At 35.4% G+C, this 14639-nt stretch overlaps 1 protein-coding gene across 4 annotated transcripts in view; it reads right to left on the bottom strand.

Moving 5' to 3' along the window:
- The window catches only part of TTLL6 (tubulin tyrosine ligase like 6), a 43077-nt gene that overhangs the window by 5175 nt on the left and 23263 nt on the right, over positions 1-14639 (bottom strand). For all 4 annotated transcript variants that reach the window (XM_039333172.1, XM_039333171.1, XM_039333174.1 and 1 more), the window contains 2 exons: positions 12093-12281; positions 6946-7099 (listed from right to left, as the gene is read on the bottom strand). In XM_039333172.1, the coding sequence (XP_039189106.1) occupies positions 6946-7099; positions 12093-12281 (343 nt within the window). The remainder of the gene's footprint in view (positions 1-6945; positions 7100-12092; positions 12282-14639) is intronic.

Raw genomic sequence — 14639 nt, forward strand, 5'->3', positions numbered from 1 at the left:
AATTTAAGCAATTTGTTTATTGCTTAAAAAATATATCTTGAATTCCAAGTTCAAGGAAGATACACTCACCAGATCAGTATAAGAATCAAAAGTAGAGAAAACCTTAACTTTATTTGTTGAAGGTTCACTCCAGCTAATCTGGTCAATGGTATAGATTGATGGAGCTCAGGAACATCTGAAGGGCCACATTTGCTCATTCTTGCAGGAAAAAAACCAATAGTTCTTCATGAGATTTAACTGATTGTGAAGGAAAAGCTTCACAAGCATAACCTTCAACTGAAATCTGCTTTTATCTCTCTCACATCTCCTTCCCAAAATCTCAAGCCACTTCTTAAGCAGTTTTTTTGGAATACTACACACAGCTTTCCCTTCTTATTAAAACATGTCAGAAAATCACATTGTTTCTCTGATTATCTTAACCATTTAGACATATAATAAACTTCAGTCTTATTATGAATTGACTAAATTGCATTAAAATGAAAAAGGCCAAGTAGAGAATGGATTAAGATAGAATAAGCATATCCCAAACCCTAATATACAGATTGAATATTTACCACATCTAACTTTAATGCTATTATTTTATTAATGCTATTATTTATTATTATGTCTAGAAGGCATTAATACAAAAGTGCAAGAAGCTGTGGAAACTATGGAGATCATATAATTATGATTAAAGATTGTACAATTTATGTTCAAAGTCAAGAAGCCTCAAAATCTATGTTCTTATGAAATCTTCTGCAAGGCCATAGGGTGAACTTTCCGGTCCTTATATTGTGGTCTCACCTCTTTCCCCTAGGATATAGCTTAGTATCTCTTATTTTATCTCTAAGTCAGACATGTCAAACACAAGGCCCGGGGCCCGGATGCGGCCCGCAAAGTGGTTTCATGTGGCCCACGAAGCCATCCTGGAAAGAGTGAGGGAACGTCCCCCTCTGCCCTGACCCTGGCTGGCCAGGAGTCAATGTACAATTTTGTGGTGGCCATCTATGCTGAAACGCATTCAGTCTTAGCTCCACAAAGCCATCTGGAAACAGTGAGGAACCAGCCCCTGCAGGGGCTGGGCGATATCGCACAGGTAACGTTGACTCTCACGCTGCTCATGGCATCCCCTCCCCCAGAGCCCATGAAGCCAGATATGTGAAGTAAGTGAGGACCATGTGCTGGCCACTTCCAGGCGATGGTGCATTTCTTCATTCTTCACGAAGGGTGATACCTCCCCAGCTGCATTTCTTGCCTGTTTTTCTCCCTCCCTCATCTCAAATATTTTCCCACCACTCTGTACTTAGGAAGGAAGGAAAGAAGGAAAGGGAGGGAAGTCATGTCTTAGTCCTGCCCTGCTGCCCTTTCACCATCCCATTTCCCCCTCCTCCTGGCCTATCCTGGGGGTCTCCCATCCTATTGCTAAGGAAACTTTGGATACAAAGTCGGGTCTCCTCCCATGGAGAGGGAATGGGCCTTGCCCTCATAGCCATCATGAGCAACCTGGCTAAGGAGATCAAGCACAGCAGCAGCAGCCTTGAGGAGGAGGTAAGTGCAGGTGGGCACCCCCTTGGGGAAGTGGGGATGGGTTTGGTGCTGTGGGTGCTTGAGGGCCAGGCTGGGCATTTGACCTCTGCTGCCCCGGGCTCTGGGCAGCCCACACCACCATCCAATCTCCCCTGCATGGCCTGAAAGGAACAGTGAGGCTCCTCCAGTGGACCATGCCTTGGCATTTGCCCTGGTCCCACCCCCTTCTGCCAGAGACCCTCAGATCTGTCCCACTCCTGCCCAGGCCCCCACAGGCACCCTTGATGCGAACAATGTAGAGCTGACCATGCCCACCCAGTAGGCCACACTCACTCCACCCACGGCCACCCAGTAGGCCACACCCACCCTGGCTACACCCACCTGGCCCCCTGAGGGCAACTGCAATGCTGATGCGGCCCTCAATGAAATTGAGTTTGACATCCCTGTTCTAAGTGATACCTCATCTGGCATCATTCCCCTAACATCAGTATATGTCAAAGAGATTAAGGTTCTCATACCCAGCTATTTTTTGAATAAAAAGATAAAAATAAATTAGAATAACTCAGTCATCCATATTTTTCAGTGCTTATTTGATTTATTTCCTGTGAGATTGGTTTATCTCCTAAACAGAACAAAGGCTGATACCACTAATCATATATCTTGATATTCTATCATGAAACAGCAATTTTGAGCATTCCAAACTTGAAAAAAAATATAGCAAGCTATTATACTATATTATAGTAATGATTGGTGTTCCAACAGTTGCTACTGAACCACTTTGTAGCTTGTGATTGTAACATATCTGTCTACCTGGTAAAATACTACTACAGGGAGCAAGAGTTTATGTGGATAAGTTGCATGTATTTTTGCTTTGTTTTATTTTACAGGCAGATAGGAAAACAATCAAATAGTATATGTATTTAAATGCAATATTGTATTTTATATCTGTTAGATTTATATAACTGAAAAAAGTACAAGTACAAAAATTAACTGATTTGTTGAGTTTTGATGTGTGCATTGGTATTGTATCCTTTTGATGCTAAACTTCATTATTTATTTAAAAATGTAAAAAGGTTATGTTGTACCTTGATGATCTATCAGTGAACCACATATAACTCCCAGCTGGTGTGATGGGGCAAAGTAGTCTTTAATTTGAAAATTCTAGCTTACTCAAAATAGCATATAAAACCAACAGCAAACCGTTCAAAATGTACAAAAATATCTGGTAAATGTCCTTACCATTACCAGAAATGCTATATATTGAGTGCCATATGACTTTTTCTACATCTTGCCAAAAAAACCATAACATAAAAACCATAACAGATCAAAGCTATGACTGATGGGAGAGATCAATATTTCTAGACAATACTGGTGATAGTCATGATGCATGGCTGATTGTAACATTGGAGAAGTAAATGTAATGAACAGAAATGAAATATGAAACAAATGCACTACCTTTCACAAAATTAAAACAAAGGGGAAAGATGCATTAAAGATCAGAATGAATGAATTAGGTCTGATATTTTGGAGTGAAATTGATACATACATACATAGAGGAGAAAACAAAAGATTAATCATTAATGAAAAGGATAAAATATATGTCAGTAGGTATTAGCTAATGTCATTTAGATTGCTCTGGGTGCATATGATAATAGGAAAACATATACTAATGAGAACCACATGCTATTAAAGTGAATGTTCTTAATGAAAGAACTGGCATGAGTTTTGAACTATGCAACACTCTGAATAAATGCAATCTATGGGAAAAATTATTCTGATAGATGAATGGATGAGTGGAAATGAAATGAAAAGGCTTTTAAATATGATTTATTTATTTACTATTCCAGTTTATGTAGATACACATCTTGTGTATATGAGTCTGGGTGGCTTACAAATAATTAAGACAGTGTAAAACAATCAGAAAATATAATAGTTTAAAAAATATAAAACACAATAAAATGCATACAGTTCACAGCTGAGATAATCACACCTACCAATAATATTCAATACAACCGGGGCTCTATCACATTCCTGAGTACCCAGATCTATTGGCTAGACTATGTTTTCAGAGTCTTTTGAAAGGCTAATTTGATCTCTAGGGAGATGATGTTTCACAGGGTGGATGCCATAGCAGAAAAGATACCACTATGGGATGGGAGCATGCCCCTCCTACCAGATCCAATGGGATGGGTAGATAGGACGGAAGAGAGGTGGTCCCTCAAATAAGCTGGTTCTGTGCCATGAAGGAAGTTGGCAACCAATGCAGCTCATTGAAAAGTGTAAGATGTTATAATCACAGAGCATACATAACTATCCACACAACTGTATTCTGCACCAATAGAAACCTCTAGACACTCAAGGACAACCCCACATAGAATGTGCTGCAGCAATTCATATGAGAGGTAAACAAAGTATGAGCATGGCCTTGAAGAACAGGTGCAACTGGCATAGAACATAACATTTTGTAATTTTAATTTAAATTAGAAGCCAGGTATCAAATGTATTGTAAATTTCAGCCTTGAATCCAGAGCATTTTCAGAATGAAAAGCATAAGTTTTATCTCAGTTGTAAGCAATTCATTCATTCATTCATTCCCACCTTTATTGTTTTTTATAAATAAGTCAGGGTAGCAAACATAACTAATATTCCTTCCTCCTCTAATTTTCCAACCTTGTGAGGTGGGTTGGAATAAGAGAAAATGATATCTAACCACAAATTAACTTTCCCAATGATTCCAAGATCAATCCATTTGTATCTCATTATAATATATAATATAATATATTATCCATTGCTGGTTTGCTGGGCCTATTGCAACTTCACTAGAGCCCCTGTGGTCAGGCTGTTTCAGGGTGAACCAGGATGGCCTTCATGGCTACCCATAATGAAACTATGGCACAAAATCATACCATACTTCACCCACTCCTTAGTTTATTCTGTTACCACCTCTCACAACGTGGACCAGGGTTGGACTTCGAGAATCCGAACAAACACAAAAGCAAATGAGAATGCATTCAATATTGAGGCATCTCACTCTTGAGTCATACAGAAAAAATGTACTCCAAGACAATAGAAACAAGATTAAGACCAGTTATAGAAAAACAACTAGCAAAAGAGCAGATGGGTTTTAGAAGAAATAGAAGTTGCACAGATGCAATTTTTGCACTTCAATTACTAATAGAAAAGAACATGGAATACAATAAGAATCTCTTTGTCATATTTGTAAACTAAGAAAAAGCATTTGATACAGTTGATAGGAAATTGCTATGGCAAACATTGACCCAATATGGAGTAAATGAACATCTTATTAGAGCATGAAAAAGCTTATAAAATGATTGCAGAAGTGGAATATTGGAATCCTTCACAGTAATATATAAACCGGGTTGTGTACTATCACCACTATATATAGATGCTGTCATCTATATTGACAGCATAAGCAAAAAAAGCCAAATAATATATTTGCAGATGATCAGTCACTGATAGCAAGTACAGCTAAAACTACAATAACATCTTACAGTCATGAACCAAGAATGCAAGACAAATAATATGAGAATCAACAAAGAGAAAATGGAGGTAATGGCAATTGGAAGAAAAACGCACATCTTAAGAAAGTAATAGAGGGAACAAGCATAACACATGTATCAAAGTTCAAATATCTAGGAACAACATTTAGCAAAGATAGTAAAATGGATGAAGAGATTAACATACAATGCAGTAAGGCAAACCAAGTATTGGGACAATTAGCTCCACTCCTGCAACCTAAGGCAATACTGATCAGTACAAAGAAGCATCTGATACAAACATATTCATTCCCTATGTTACCAGTATCAAATAAGAACACTTACAATAAAACAAAAATGAATGTCAATCATCATGAAAATGAGATGTTCGAAGAAAGCTGCTGAAGTGACCAGAAGAGATAAAATCAGAAATGAGATTATAAGAGAAAAAGAATTGGCATACAACCTATTTCTAAACTACAAGAAAAAGAGAAATAAAGTGGTTTGTTCACCTGGAGAAGATGTCCTGGGATTTCATACCGTACCCAGGCATATACAAAATGAGAAGGTCAAAGAACACAATGCAGACCCAGAAGAAGATAGAGAGACAACATCAAAAACATTATAATAGCATCAAATAACAATGGTTGAGGCTGCAGAAGAGTAAGAACAAGAACTTTGTATCTCCCTCAACATCTAAAGCAGTAAAAGAGGAAATGAAGGAGAAGAAAAATGATTCCTACCAAAAGCCTCAAAGTTATGCTTGTTTTCAGCTGAAATTGGTGGAGCTTAAATGTCCTTTCTATAATATATACAAAATGTAATTGGGCCATTCAGGGACTCCAGAATGAAGGATTAGAACCCCAAGCTAACTGGTAGAACCAGGTCTTTAAGCTCAGGAGGATTGAGCCGACCTCACTCTGGAGGGCAAGATATCCCAGAGGGCAGTTGCGACGGTAGAGAAGGCCCTTCTCCTGGACCCAGCCAGTCAGAATACTCAGGCCAATGGTGCCTGCAGAATGCCTCCCCTGCTGGCACAGGTGGAATGGGCCAACCCCAGTGGGATGTAGCCTGGACCCATGCCATGAAGGACTTTAAAGATGATTACCAAATTTCTTGAAAAGCATCCAGAAGCAGACTAGAAGCTAATGCAACTCACAGAGAAGTAGTGTTACATGGGCCATTCTTAGACTCACAAGAACTGACAACATCAGTGCACTCTGAACCAATTATAGCTTCCAAATGTTCTCCAAGGGTAGAATGCATTGCAATAGTTCAACCGTGAGATAACTAGGGTCTGAATGACTGAACACAGGGACTATATGCTATTTATTAAGTGTGGAGCTTTGCACTAGAAATCTGCACAAAACAGAACACTTTTGTAAATGCTCTTATGTATTTTGTACATAGTGTTTAAGCTTATTTTACAGGTAGCCAGCAACAGCTAAGTTTGTGAAGTACAAAACAACTATTTATACACTGAATTAAAAAACTAATGATGAAATCTGCCGGTACTTTTATCTGTGTTATCTCAAACTCATTGAAAGAAGAACAGTTGTTAAAATGCTAAATAAGCAAAATGCTAAACAACTAATGAGCATTTTAGATATAAAACGATAATGATTCCTACTGTTACTAGAAAGTGGAGGGAAACCAACCATACTGAATAATGGACAAGTTGGCTCTTAGCTTAATTAATTTATGAAAATATGCATTAATTAAATCTCACTGAATTCATTCAAAACTGAAAATGAATTTAATTGGCTGTAAGATGTTACTTAATTTGAGAATATGATCTATTTTTAGTTTTGCAATTTTGTTCATTGCAATTGGTTTATTAAAAATTAAATCACAGAATTAAAGCCTTTTTGCTTTCTCATTTTTAGAGGTTCCTATGCAAAAAAAGAATTTTTCAGGTAAAATGTTTCTCTATTATCCATACCTGGACAGAGACTGGCAATATAGTTGATCTATTTACGGTCTTTGGCCTAGGAATCTTTGTTTTTTCTCCACTGGACTCTCCTGGGAATTCAGTCTTCTTTTCTTTCAATGTAACTTTTTGTTCTTGTTTGAGACGCAGTTCCTGCAGCTGAAGCCTATTTATATCAATTCACCAAAAAGTTATATAACAATTACATTAGGAAGGAAGGCTCAATACCAAGCACTGTTGATTTATGATAATTAATTTGTCTACTGGTGGCTTTTCAAACATCCAAAACAGGCCATGGTAGTCAGAATCAGGATAAGGAAGGACACACAAAACCTATTATCAGAGATCAGCAGATTTTCTTTATTAATGCAATGTTGGGGAAATATTTGCAAATAACTTGCAAGAAATCAGTAATGACTGAGTACTATAAATGGTTTCATTGTAAAATAAGCAGGCAAAGTTAGAAATTCAGTTAGAATGATGGGCAAGAAGGCAAATGGATCTGTGGTTTTATCTTGAAGCAGCTCTCATGCTCACTTAGTTTGATTTTTAACATGTTAGGATATAGTGAATAAAGTATATGGAGAATATGCTATCCTTTAATAATCAGGCTTTATGCAACAAGAGAAAACATTTGCAGAACCTTAACTATATGCCTTAGTCTGGAAGACACAAAGGTAAAAACTGGAAGGCAACTAAAACAGAATCAATTTGCAGTTGTGATTTTTGTTTAATGTGTGATATATCTTACGGGTACTAAGAGACCAGTTTGGTATAGTGATGAGGGTGCTGGTCTACAATGCAGAAGACTGTAAATTTTAATCCCAGCTTAGGCATGAAAGCCGGCTGGGTTGACTTTGGGCCAGTCATTTTTCTCAACCCAATGAATCTCACAAGGTTGTTATTGTGAGATAACAGGAGGCAGGAATATTAGTATCTTAGCCACTGTAAATAATATAGCTATCTATGAACAAGGTGAGGGGAAATCTAATTTCAATAATAGGTAAAGTTAAAGATTTTCCCAGTCCAGTCGTATCTGACTCTCCATTTCTTAGCTGAGGCAGCCAATGTTGTCTGAAGATGCTTCCATGATCATGTGGCCAATATGCTTTGGTGCATGGAATGCTGTTAGCTTCCCATCAAAGTGGTACCATTTATCTACTCACACTTACATGCTTTTGAACTGCTAGATTGGCAGGAGTTGGAGCAAGAGCTGAAGCTCATCCCATTAGGCAACGCTTGAGTCTTGTCATGTTTCCAGCTGATAAGCTTAGTATCTTTAACCACTGAGCTATTGCACACCCTCAATATCAATAATAATAAAGCAAAACATGAAATGATAATAGATATTATTATGTTTGTTGCCTTTGTACATAAATCTCATTCTGGTCTAGTACATAAAATAAGAGAAGAAGGAAGATAAGCAAATATGATTGTATTAGTTAAAAATGTCCTTTTTCTTTTTTCAGTTCATTACTGTCAACTGCCCAATTGGCATCCCTGAAGAGAGAGGGGAGATGGTCAGCTCAGTTGGACTCTCCCTTCCCTATTTGGTCCATAGCACCAATAGTCCTGTCAATATTTCAATACCTGCTATGAATTTTCATTTACATTTGTTTAAATTGCTTGTAAGACATTTTTCCCCACCCAATCATGTCATTTCTTGGAGACTATATGGATAAGTCCGTGTAGTTTTCTTGATAAAGTTTTTCAGAAGTCATTGCCTCCTTCCTAGGGCTAAGAGAAAATGACTGGCCCAAGGTCACCTAGCTGGCTGCATGCTTAAGCTAGGAACAGAATTCACACTCTCCCAGTTTCTAGACTAATGCCTTAATCATGACAGCAAACTAGCTTTCTGTAGGACATTTTAAGATGATTGTTATCCTGAAAAGCAGGATACAAATAATTTTATTTATTTAAAGGGACAGTCAAGAATTTAATGAAGGCAATCAACTGTAATGTAATTGGCTAAAAGCAATGTTGGTTTGAAGTTTAGAGGTGTTCTTAGAATCCAAGGAGATTTTTCCATTCATTCACCCATTTCCTCTCCTCTATAAAACTACTCAGCAAGAGATTGTGTGTTAAGAGGAGGAAAATGCTCTATTTCTTCATAGACTGATTGCCAAGAGAGGAAGAAATAATAAGCACTGGAAAAAAAAAGATTTTCTGAATGCACTGCCTTGCAGAGTTGTGGCATTAGTAGGTACCTCAAAAGCTAACCTGATGAACCTAGACAGAAAACCACCAAGAAGACACACACACACACACACACACACACACACACGGTGGGGGGGAGTGAGAGAGAGAGAGAGAGGGAGGCAGAGAGAGAGAGAGAGAGAGAGAGAGAAAGAGAGAGGGAGAGAACAATGCACAGAATCACTTCTACACCAAGAGATACTCATGCTAACAATTCTTTGCAGAGTTGATTTGTTTTTTTCCCCTCCTTGACAAAGTTGTATAGGAGAAGACAGAACCCAGGAAGATCAAAAACAGCTCTAATACTGCTTTTTACAAGATACTAGACAACATGGTTTAGATTTTAAGAAAAATCTAAACATGTTGTCTAGTTTCTTTTAAAAAGCAGTATTAGAGCTTTTTAGGAATGGATTAATGCAATTATATAAAAGGTCTATTTTTTTTTTCAAGAACAAACTTTTCAGAGATTTCCATGAAAGGGATTTGTTGGTGGCGAATGGGGAAGGAGCTGAAAATGTGAGGTTTGAGGGTTAGACTGTATTCTGGAAGTTTGATCTGTGCTAAGAACTAGAATGTTTCCTACTATCTCTGACTACAGCAGTTACTCAACTTATTATTCATTAGAAGATTTTCAAACAATTTGAGACCCTGGTATTTCCCAAAAAATCCCCAATCCCAATCCACCAAAGCCTCAACAAGCAATCTAATCCAAGGCCTGGGAAACAAGCCACATTTTCAAAGACTTATGGAGAATGTATAAAATGGGAATTGTGTGGCTCTCTTTGGGGACATTGTTTCAGGCACCACAACAGATACAGTATGCTTTTATGGTCCCATGAGATGACACTGTTTAACTAACAGGACCTCACCCCAGAACCAGCAGCTTGAACTGCACCTAGAAGTCAACTGGTAACCAACGCAGCTTGTGGAAAATGATGACTCATGGGAACAAACAAAAGTACTGTTTAAACAATATGAACCTTCTTGAGACCTGGTCCTAAATTATGGTAATCCCTGCCTCATGGCACCAAGTTGACTTCCATAGTCTTTTGCTGATTGGTAAAAATTTTCCTATTTAGAAACCCACATTTCAAAAGCAATGCAGAAATTACTTGAATACATCATCTGCTGTACTTGCCAGCTTTAATTTGATTTCTTTTTCTGTCTAGTTCCCTCTTACCTTTTACTATTTCCATTTATTATTGGTTTTAAATTGTCATGAATTTTCCTGTGTGGCATTAGGAGGATAAGATAGATTTTTAAAAAATAAAATAACATATTGTTACAAAGTAAACTTCAGCATTCTGATCTCTAAAGACATCTAAAAAATCATTTAAATAGGGGGAAAACTGTTCTCTTTCTCTCTCATACATACTTGCTGATACCTGCCACAGTCAAGAAGATTCTTGCCAGTTTACTTAGCATTGTTAAAATACAAAATGAAGCATTAAATTTAGCAACATTTTTATGTTAAAAATTAGTCCCTGTAATTTTATTTAAGACAAAATAGATCAAATAATCCTCTTTCTTGATTTCCAGGGAAGAAATGATAAAACTGATGTCTTCAGTGGAATGAAGAGGTGGTGAATAGTCCAGCCCTTTACGGACAAGGAGAGAACAGTTGCTCCTTACAAGGCAATAGCAAGATAGAGGTTTCTAGTGGGTTTACAGCTCTGGGAAATGAGGAATAGACATCTTTTTAAAGCTGCGCCTTCAAAAGACACTGGGTTTTCTAATCAACAATTCTAACAATTTTAGAAATTGTTTGTTAACTGATTTTTGGCTATTAGGAACCTCCAGATCAATATATTTTATACAGAGGTGGAATTCAAATATGTGAACAACCAGTTCTCTGTGTGGATGCCACTTCTGGAAATCCATTCTGAGCCTGGAAAGTTACAAACAAACTAAGGATCCAGATGGATTTGAAATTAATTGTAGAATTAACTATAAGAATCCTTGTGAGAAAATGTTTCTGTTTTGAATTCTCTTTAAAAAAAACTTGATAGAATGGGACATTGAACATTGGATGGAACCAGAAGAAACTAAAGACTAAAATAAAAAGAGAATACTTAAATTTGATTTACTAATACAGAATGGAACAAGATATTTTAACATTGGAATATTAAGGGATTTTTGTGAACAATGGATCCAGAGTTAATTTTAAGTGTGTCTGCCTCTTTATAGACACTGTATTTAAAATATGTTATGAAAGAGGAACACATTATACCAGATGAGACTGATCCCTCTAACATCTAACAAATTTAAAAATTAAAATTAAATTAATTTTTTTATTAAAAATTTAAAATGACAGGCTACAAGAATGATAGGCAAAAACATGAGATTGGGCATTCAAATTAAATTGGCTAAATACTGTAATTAAAAGGAATGTACAAAATACAAACCAAAACAGTGATTTGCATACTTTTCTATATGGAATTTACAAATGAGACTTGTTAAAATTTGAAGAATTTTGTGAGAAGGAAAAAGAAAGAACAAATGAAAACAAATCAAGTTCGAAGTCATTATTTGATGGGACTAAAAATCAAGATAATCAAAAATAAAATGAACGAACATAAAGTTGATTTATATGATCAAGATTAAAATAGATATGTTGTTACCTCTAGTAAGACTTAAAAACTTTTGCTGATTAGAATTAACAATGAGATTTTAAAGGTTAGTTTATATATAAGAGATAGGGTATGGGAAGAATTATTTGTTGTGTTTTAAGAGAAAGTGGTAAGTTATTAAATTGTTTATGTTTGTCGTGATGAAGGAGGAAGTCATTTCATTATATCTTTTTTTACAATATTCTTACTTTTCTTTTTATTTCAAATTTTCTTCCTTTTTTTCTTTTATGAACTTCCTATTTTTATTCTTTTTTTTAGTTTGCATTAGTTTCTATTTTTGTAATTGTAGTTTTTAATAAAATTACTACATAAAAAGGAAATGTCCTTTCTTACCTTGCATACTGTTCACGAGCTCTGGAAGCTGCTGTTTCCTGGAAAAGTGAATTATTCTGTTGGAAAAACCTATCATATCTGACAGAATCAGAATTGGGATATATTCGGCGATAACCTCCTATGTTGTTTTCTTCATAGATCTCTGCTTGTTGAAGCCACATAGCCTGGCAGTTCTTGAATTCCTCGGCTCTGACAAAACCACACCAAAAACTGTTAAAATTTTAGAGTGAGAATTTTTCCATTTCAATTTTCTGCTGTTCAAATCATATTGTTAGCTCTATGCATACTGGAATAAAACTTTTTCACTTAGCTTTTAAGCATGTAAATATCATGCAAAATATCTTCTGATCTTTTTGCTCTTGCTTACTAGACAGAAATTTCTCAGTCACAAAGGTGGATAATTAGCCTTACCCTCTCCACCTTTTCTCTTCCAGGGGAAAACAAGGCAGAAAAGGCATAATGAGCAAGTTCCTCCACAAGACACAACAGGTAGCACGGATGAAAGGAAAATTGAATGCTACCGAGTCTGTGGCAGAAATTTACACAACTGTTTCTATTTGTTCTTTTTAAGCTTAAAGGAGACCTTTAAAAAAAACATTTAAAAAAATCTTTTCTTTTTTAGGAAAACAAAAGCCACAATAGGACTCAAATATATTTTATATGCATTCCAGATACATTTATAAGTTTGTCACATTGCTAAAAAAAATTATAAATGCAAATATATATTTGATTGTGCAAAAATATTTAAATATAGATGATTGATGAGAAGATTAGGTATTAAGAATTAATGGAGAGAAAACTGTCTATTTTTTTTCCTCAGAATTATGACTGTCATATAATGGGGATGCATATATAACTTATTAGATTTTTAGCTTTATCAGTAAACATTTATCTGCAGTTCAATTTCTGTTTACTAATATCATAATTTGGCCCAGATGCATTGATAGCATCTGAAATATATTGTCACAATATTTTTTTAAATTCAAATTTGATAATAACTTGGGAAAGTGCTTTGGATGGTTTTAAGCATATAGTTTAAATAATTAAGAAATATCATTAAGGTGAATATTACTATCTCTAAGGGCTTTGAAACAAAGAATTAAATATCCCATTTTAAGAAATCAGTGGCTAAAATATTAATGTAAATATATTTAATAAAATCTTTAAGGTTAATTCAATAAAAAATCCTTTTTCACATTTACTGAATAATTTAGAACATTTAAACATTTAAACATGTCTATTATTTTAGAACTGTAAAATAAGAGAGGGTCACTTTCCATTATAATAAAAGCTTATTTTTTGTTTTTTAAAAAAATATCTGTAGCTTTGCTCATTTATTATTGCAATAATCAAGAGTTTAGCTGGTAAATAAACTTCTGAATTAGGTCCAAAACTTGTAATTTATGATTACATGAAGAATTGTGACACAAAGGTAGCAAAAATATTACTTTTTAAAGTAATTATTTTCAATGTTAAAACCTGGACTATTAATATCCATTTGTTCTTCATGAACTGCCTCTTTATTCTCATAATAAAAAGACTAATATTATTTAAAAAGACTAATATTATTTAAAAATTACATTGAATGATATCATGTATGTATGTATGTATGTTCTATCCTTTTTATCTGCTTGTTTTGTGTTTTTTTTCTTTTTCTCCCTGTCTCCTCTTTTTCTTTCTTTTTTCATATATTAAAATAATATATAAATAAAAGGAGTTCCAGGATACACAGTTCTGAACAAACTATTTTTGGGCTACTCTGAACCCTACAGAATTCTGCAGAGCTCACAGAAATAGTGATTTTCCTCCGGTTTTGCTCCACTGTATAAAGTGGAGCATTCCACTTCTCAGGTGCACTTGAGCACAAAGTAGAGAACTAAGGGGAAGGATGCCTAGAGAAAGGTGAGGCCAGAACAAAACTAAATAGGATTTAATTTTAATTTGATTCAGTACGATTAACATAATTATTTTCCACATACTTTATTATGTTCTGCCACATTAAAAGCTCAATTGGGTGGCATGTTTTCCAGGAGCTCAAGGGGTCACACTGAAGCTGCAGCTATAGAGACTACCCTTTTACTTTTATGGTACTGCAAAGGTCCCCTAAATTCCTCAAAAAAAAAAAAAGAAAGATAGATAGATACAAAAAAGAGCAATCTTCGTAAAATGTTATGTCTGAATGGCTAAATAAAAGATGCATTTCTGCCTACCGATTTATAATTCAATGCAGTATAAAAAGGTTGGGTTGTTGCTTGCTTTTTAAATACTAATATTTTCAGTTGCAATGTGTAATTTATTTTTAATCATACCTTTATATTTTATAACCTCATCTAAAATTGAAACACAGTAACAACTATGGCCTGACTGTCCTGTTAAGGGTGTGATCAACATACGCTCCCCAAAACATACATAAATATAGTTCTTCTTATATTTATCCTTTAAACAAACTAAAATAACTTGTTTTAAATTCCCTTCCCTTTTATCTCCTACAACAATCATCTTGCTAATTCATGCTGACCAGAAAACTATCCCCCTCAAAAAAAAACA

The sequence above is a fragment of the Crotalus tigris genome, unplaced genomic scaffold (assembly GCF_016545835.1).
Source record: "Crotalus tigris isolate CLP2741 ecotype Arizona unplaced genomic scaffold, ASM1654583v1 scf7180000024472.5447098, whole genome shotgun sequence".
NCBI classification, from domain to species: domain Eukaryota; kingdom Metazoa; phylum Chordata; class Lepidosauria; order Squamata; family Viperidae; genus Crotalus; species Crotalus tigris.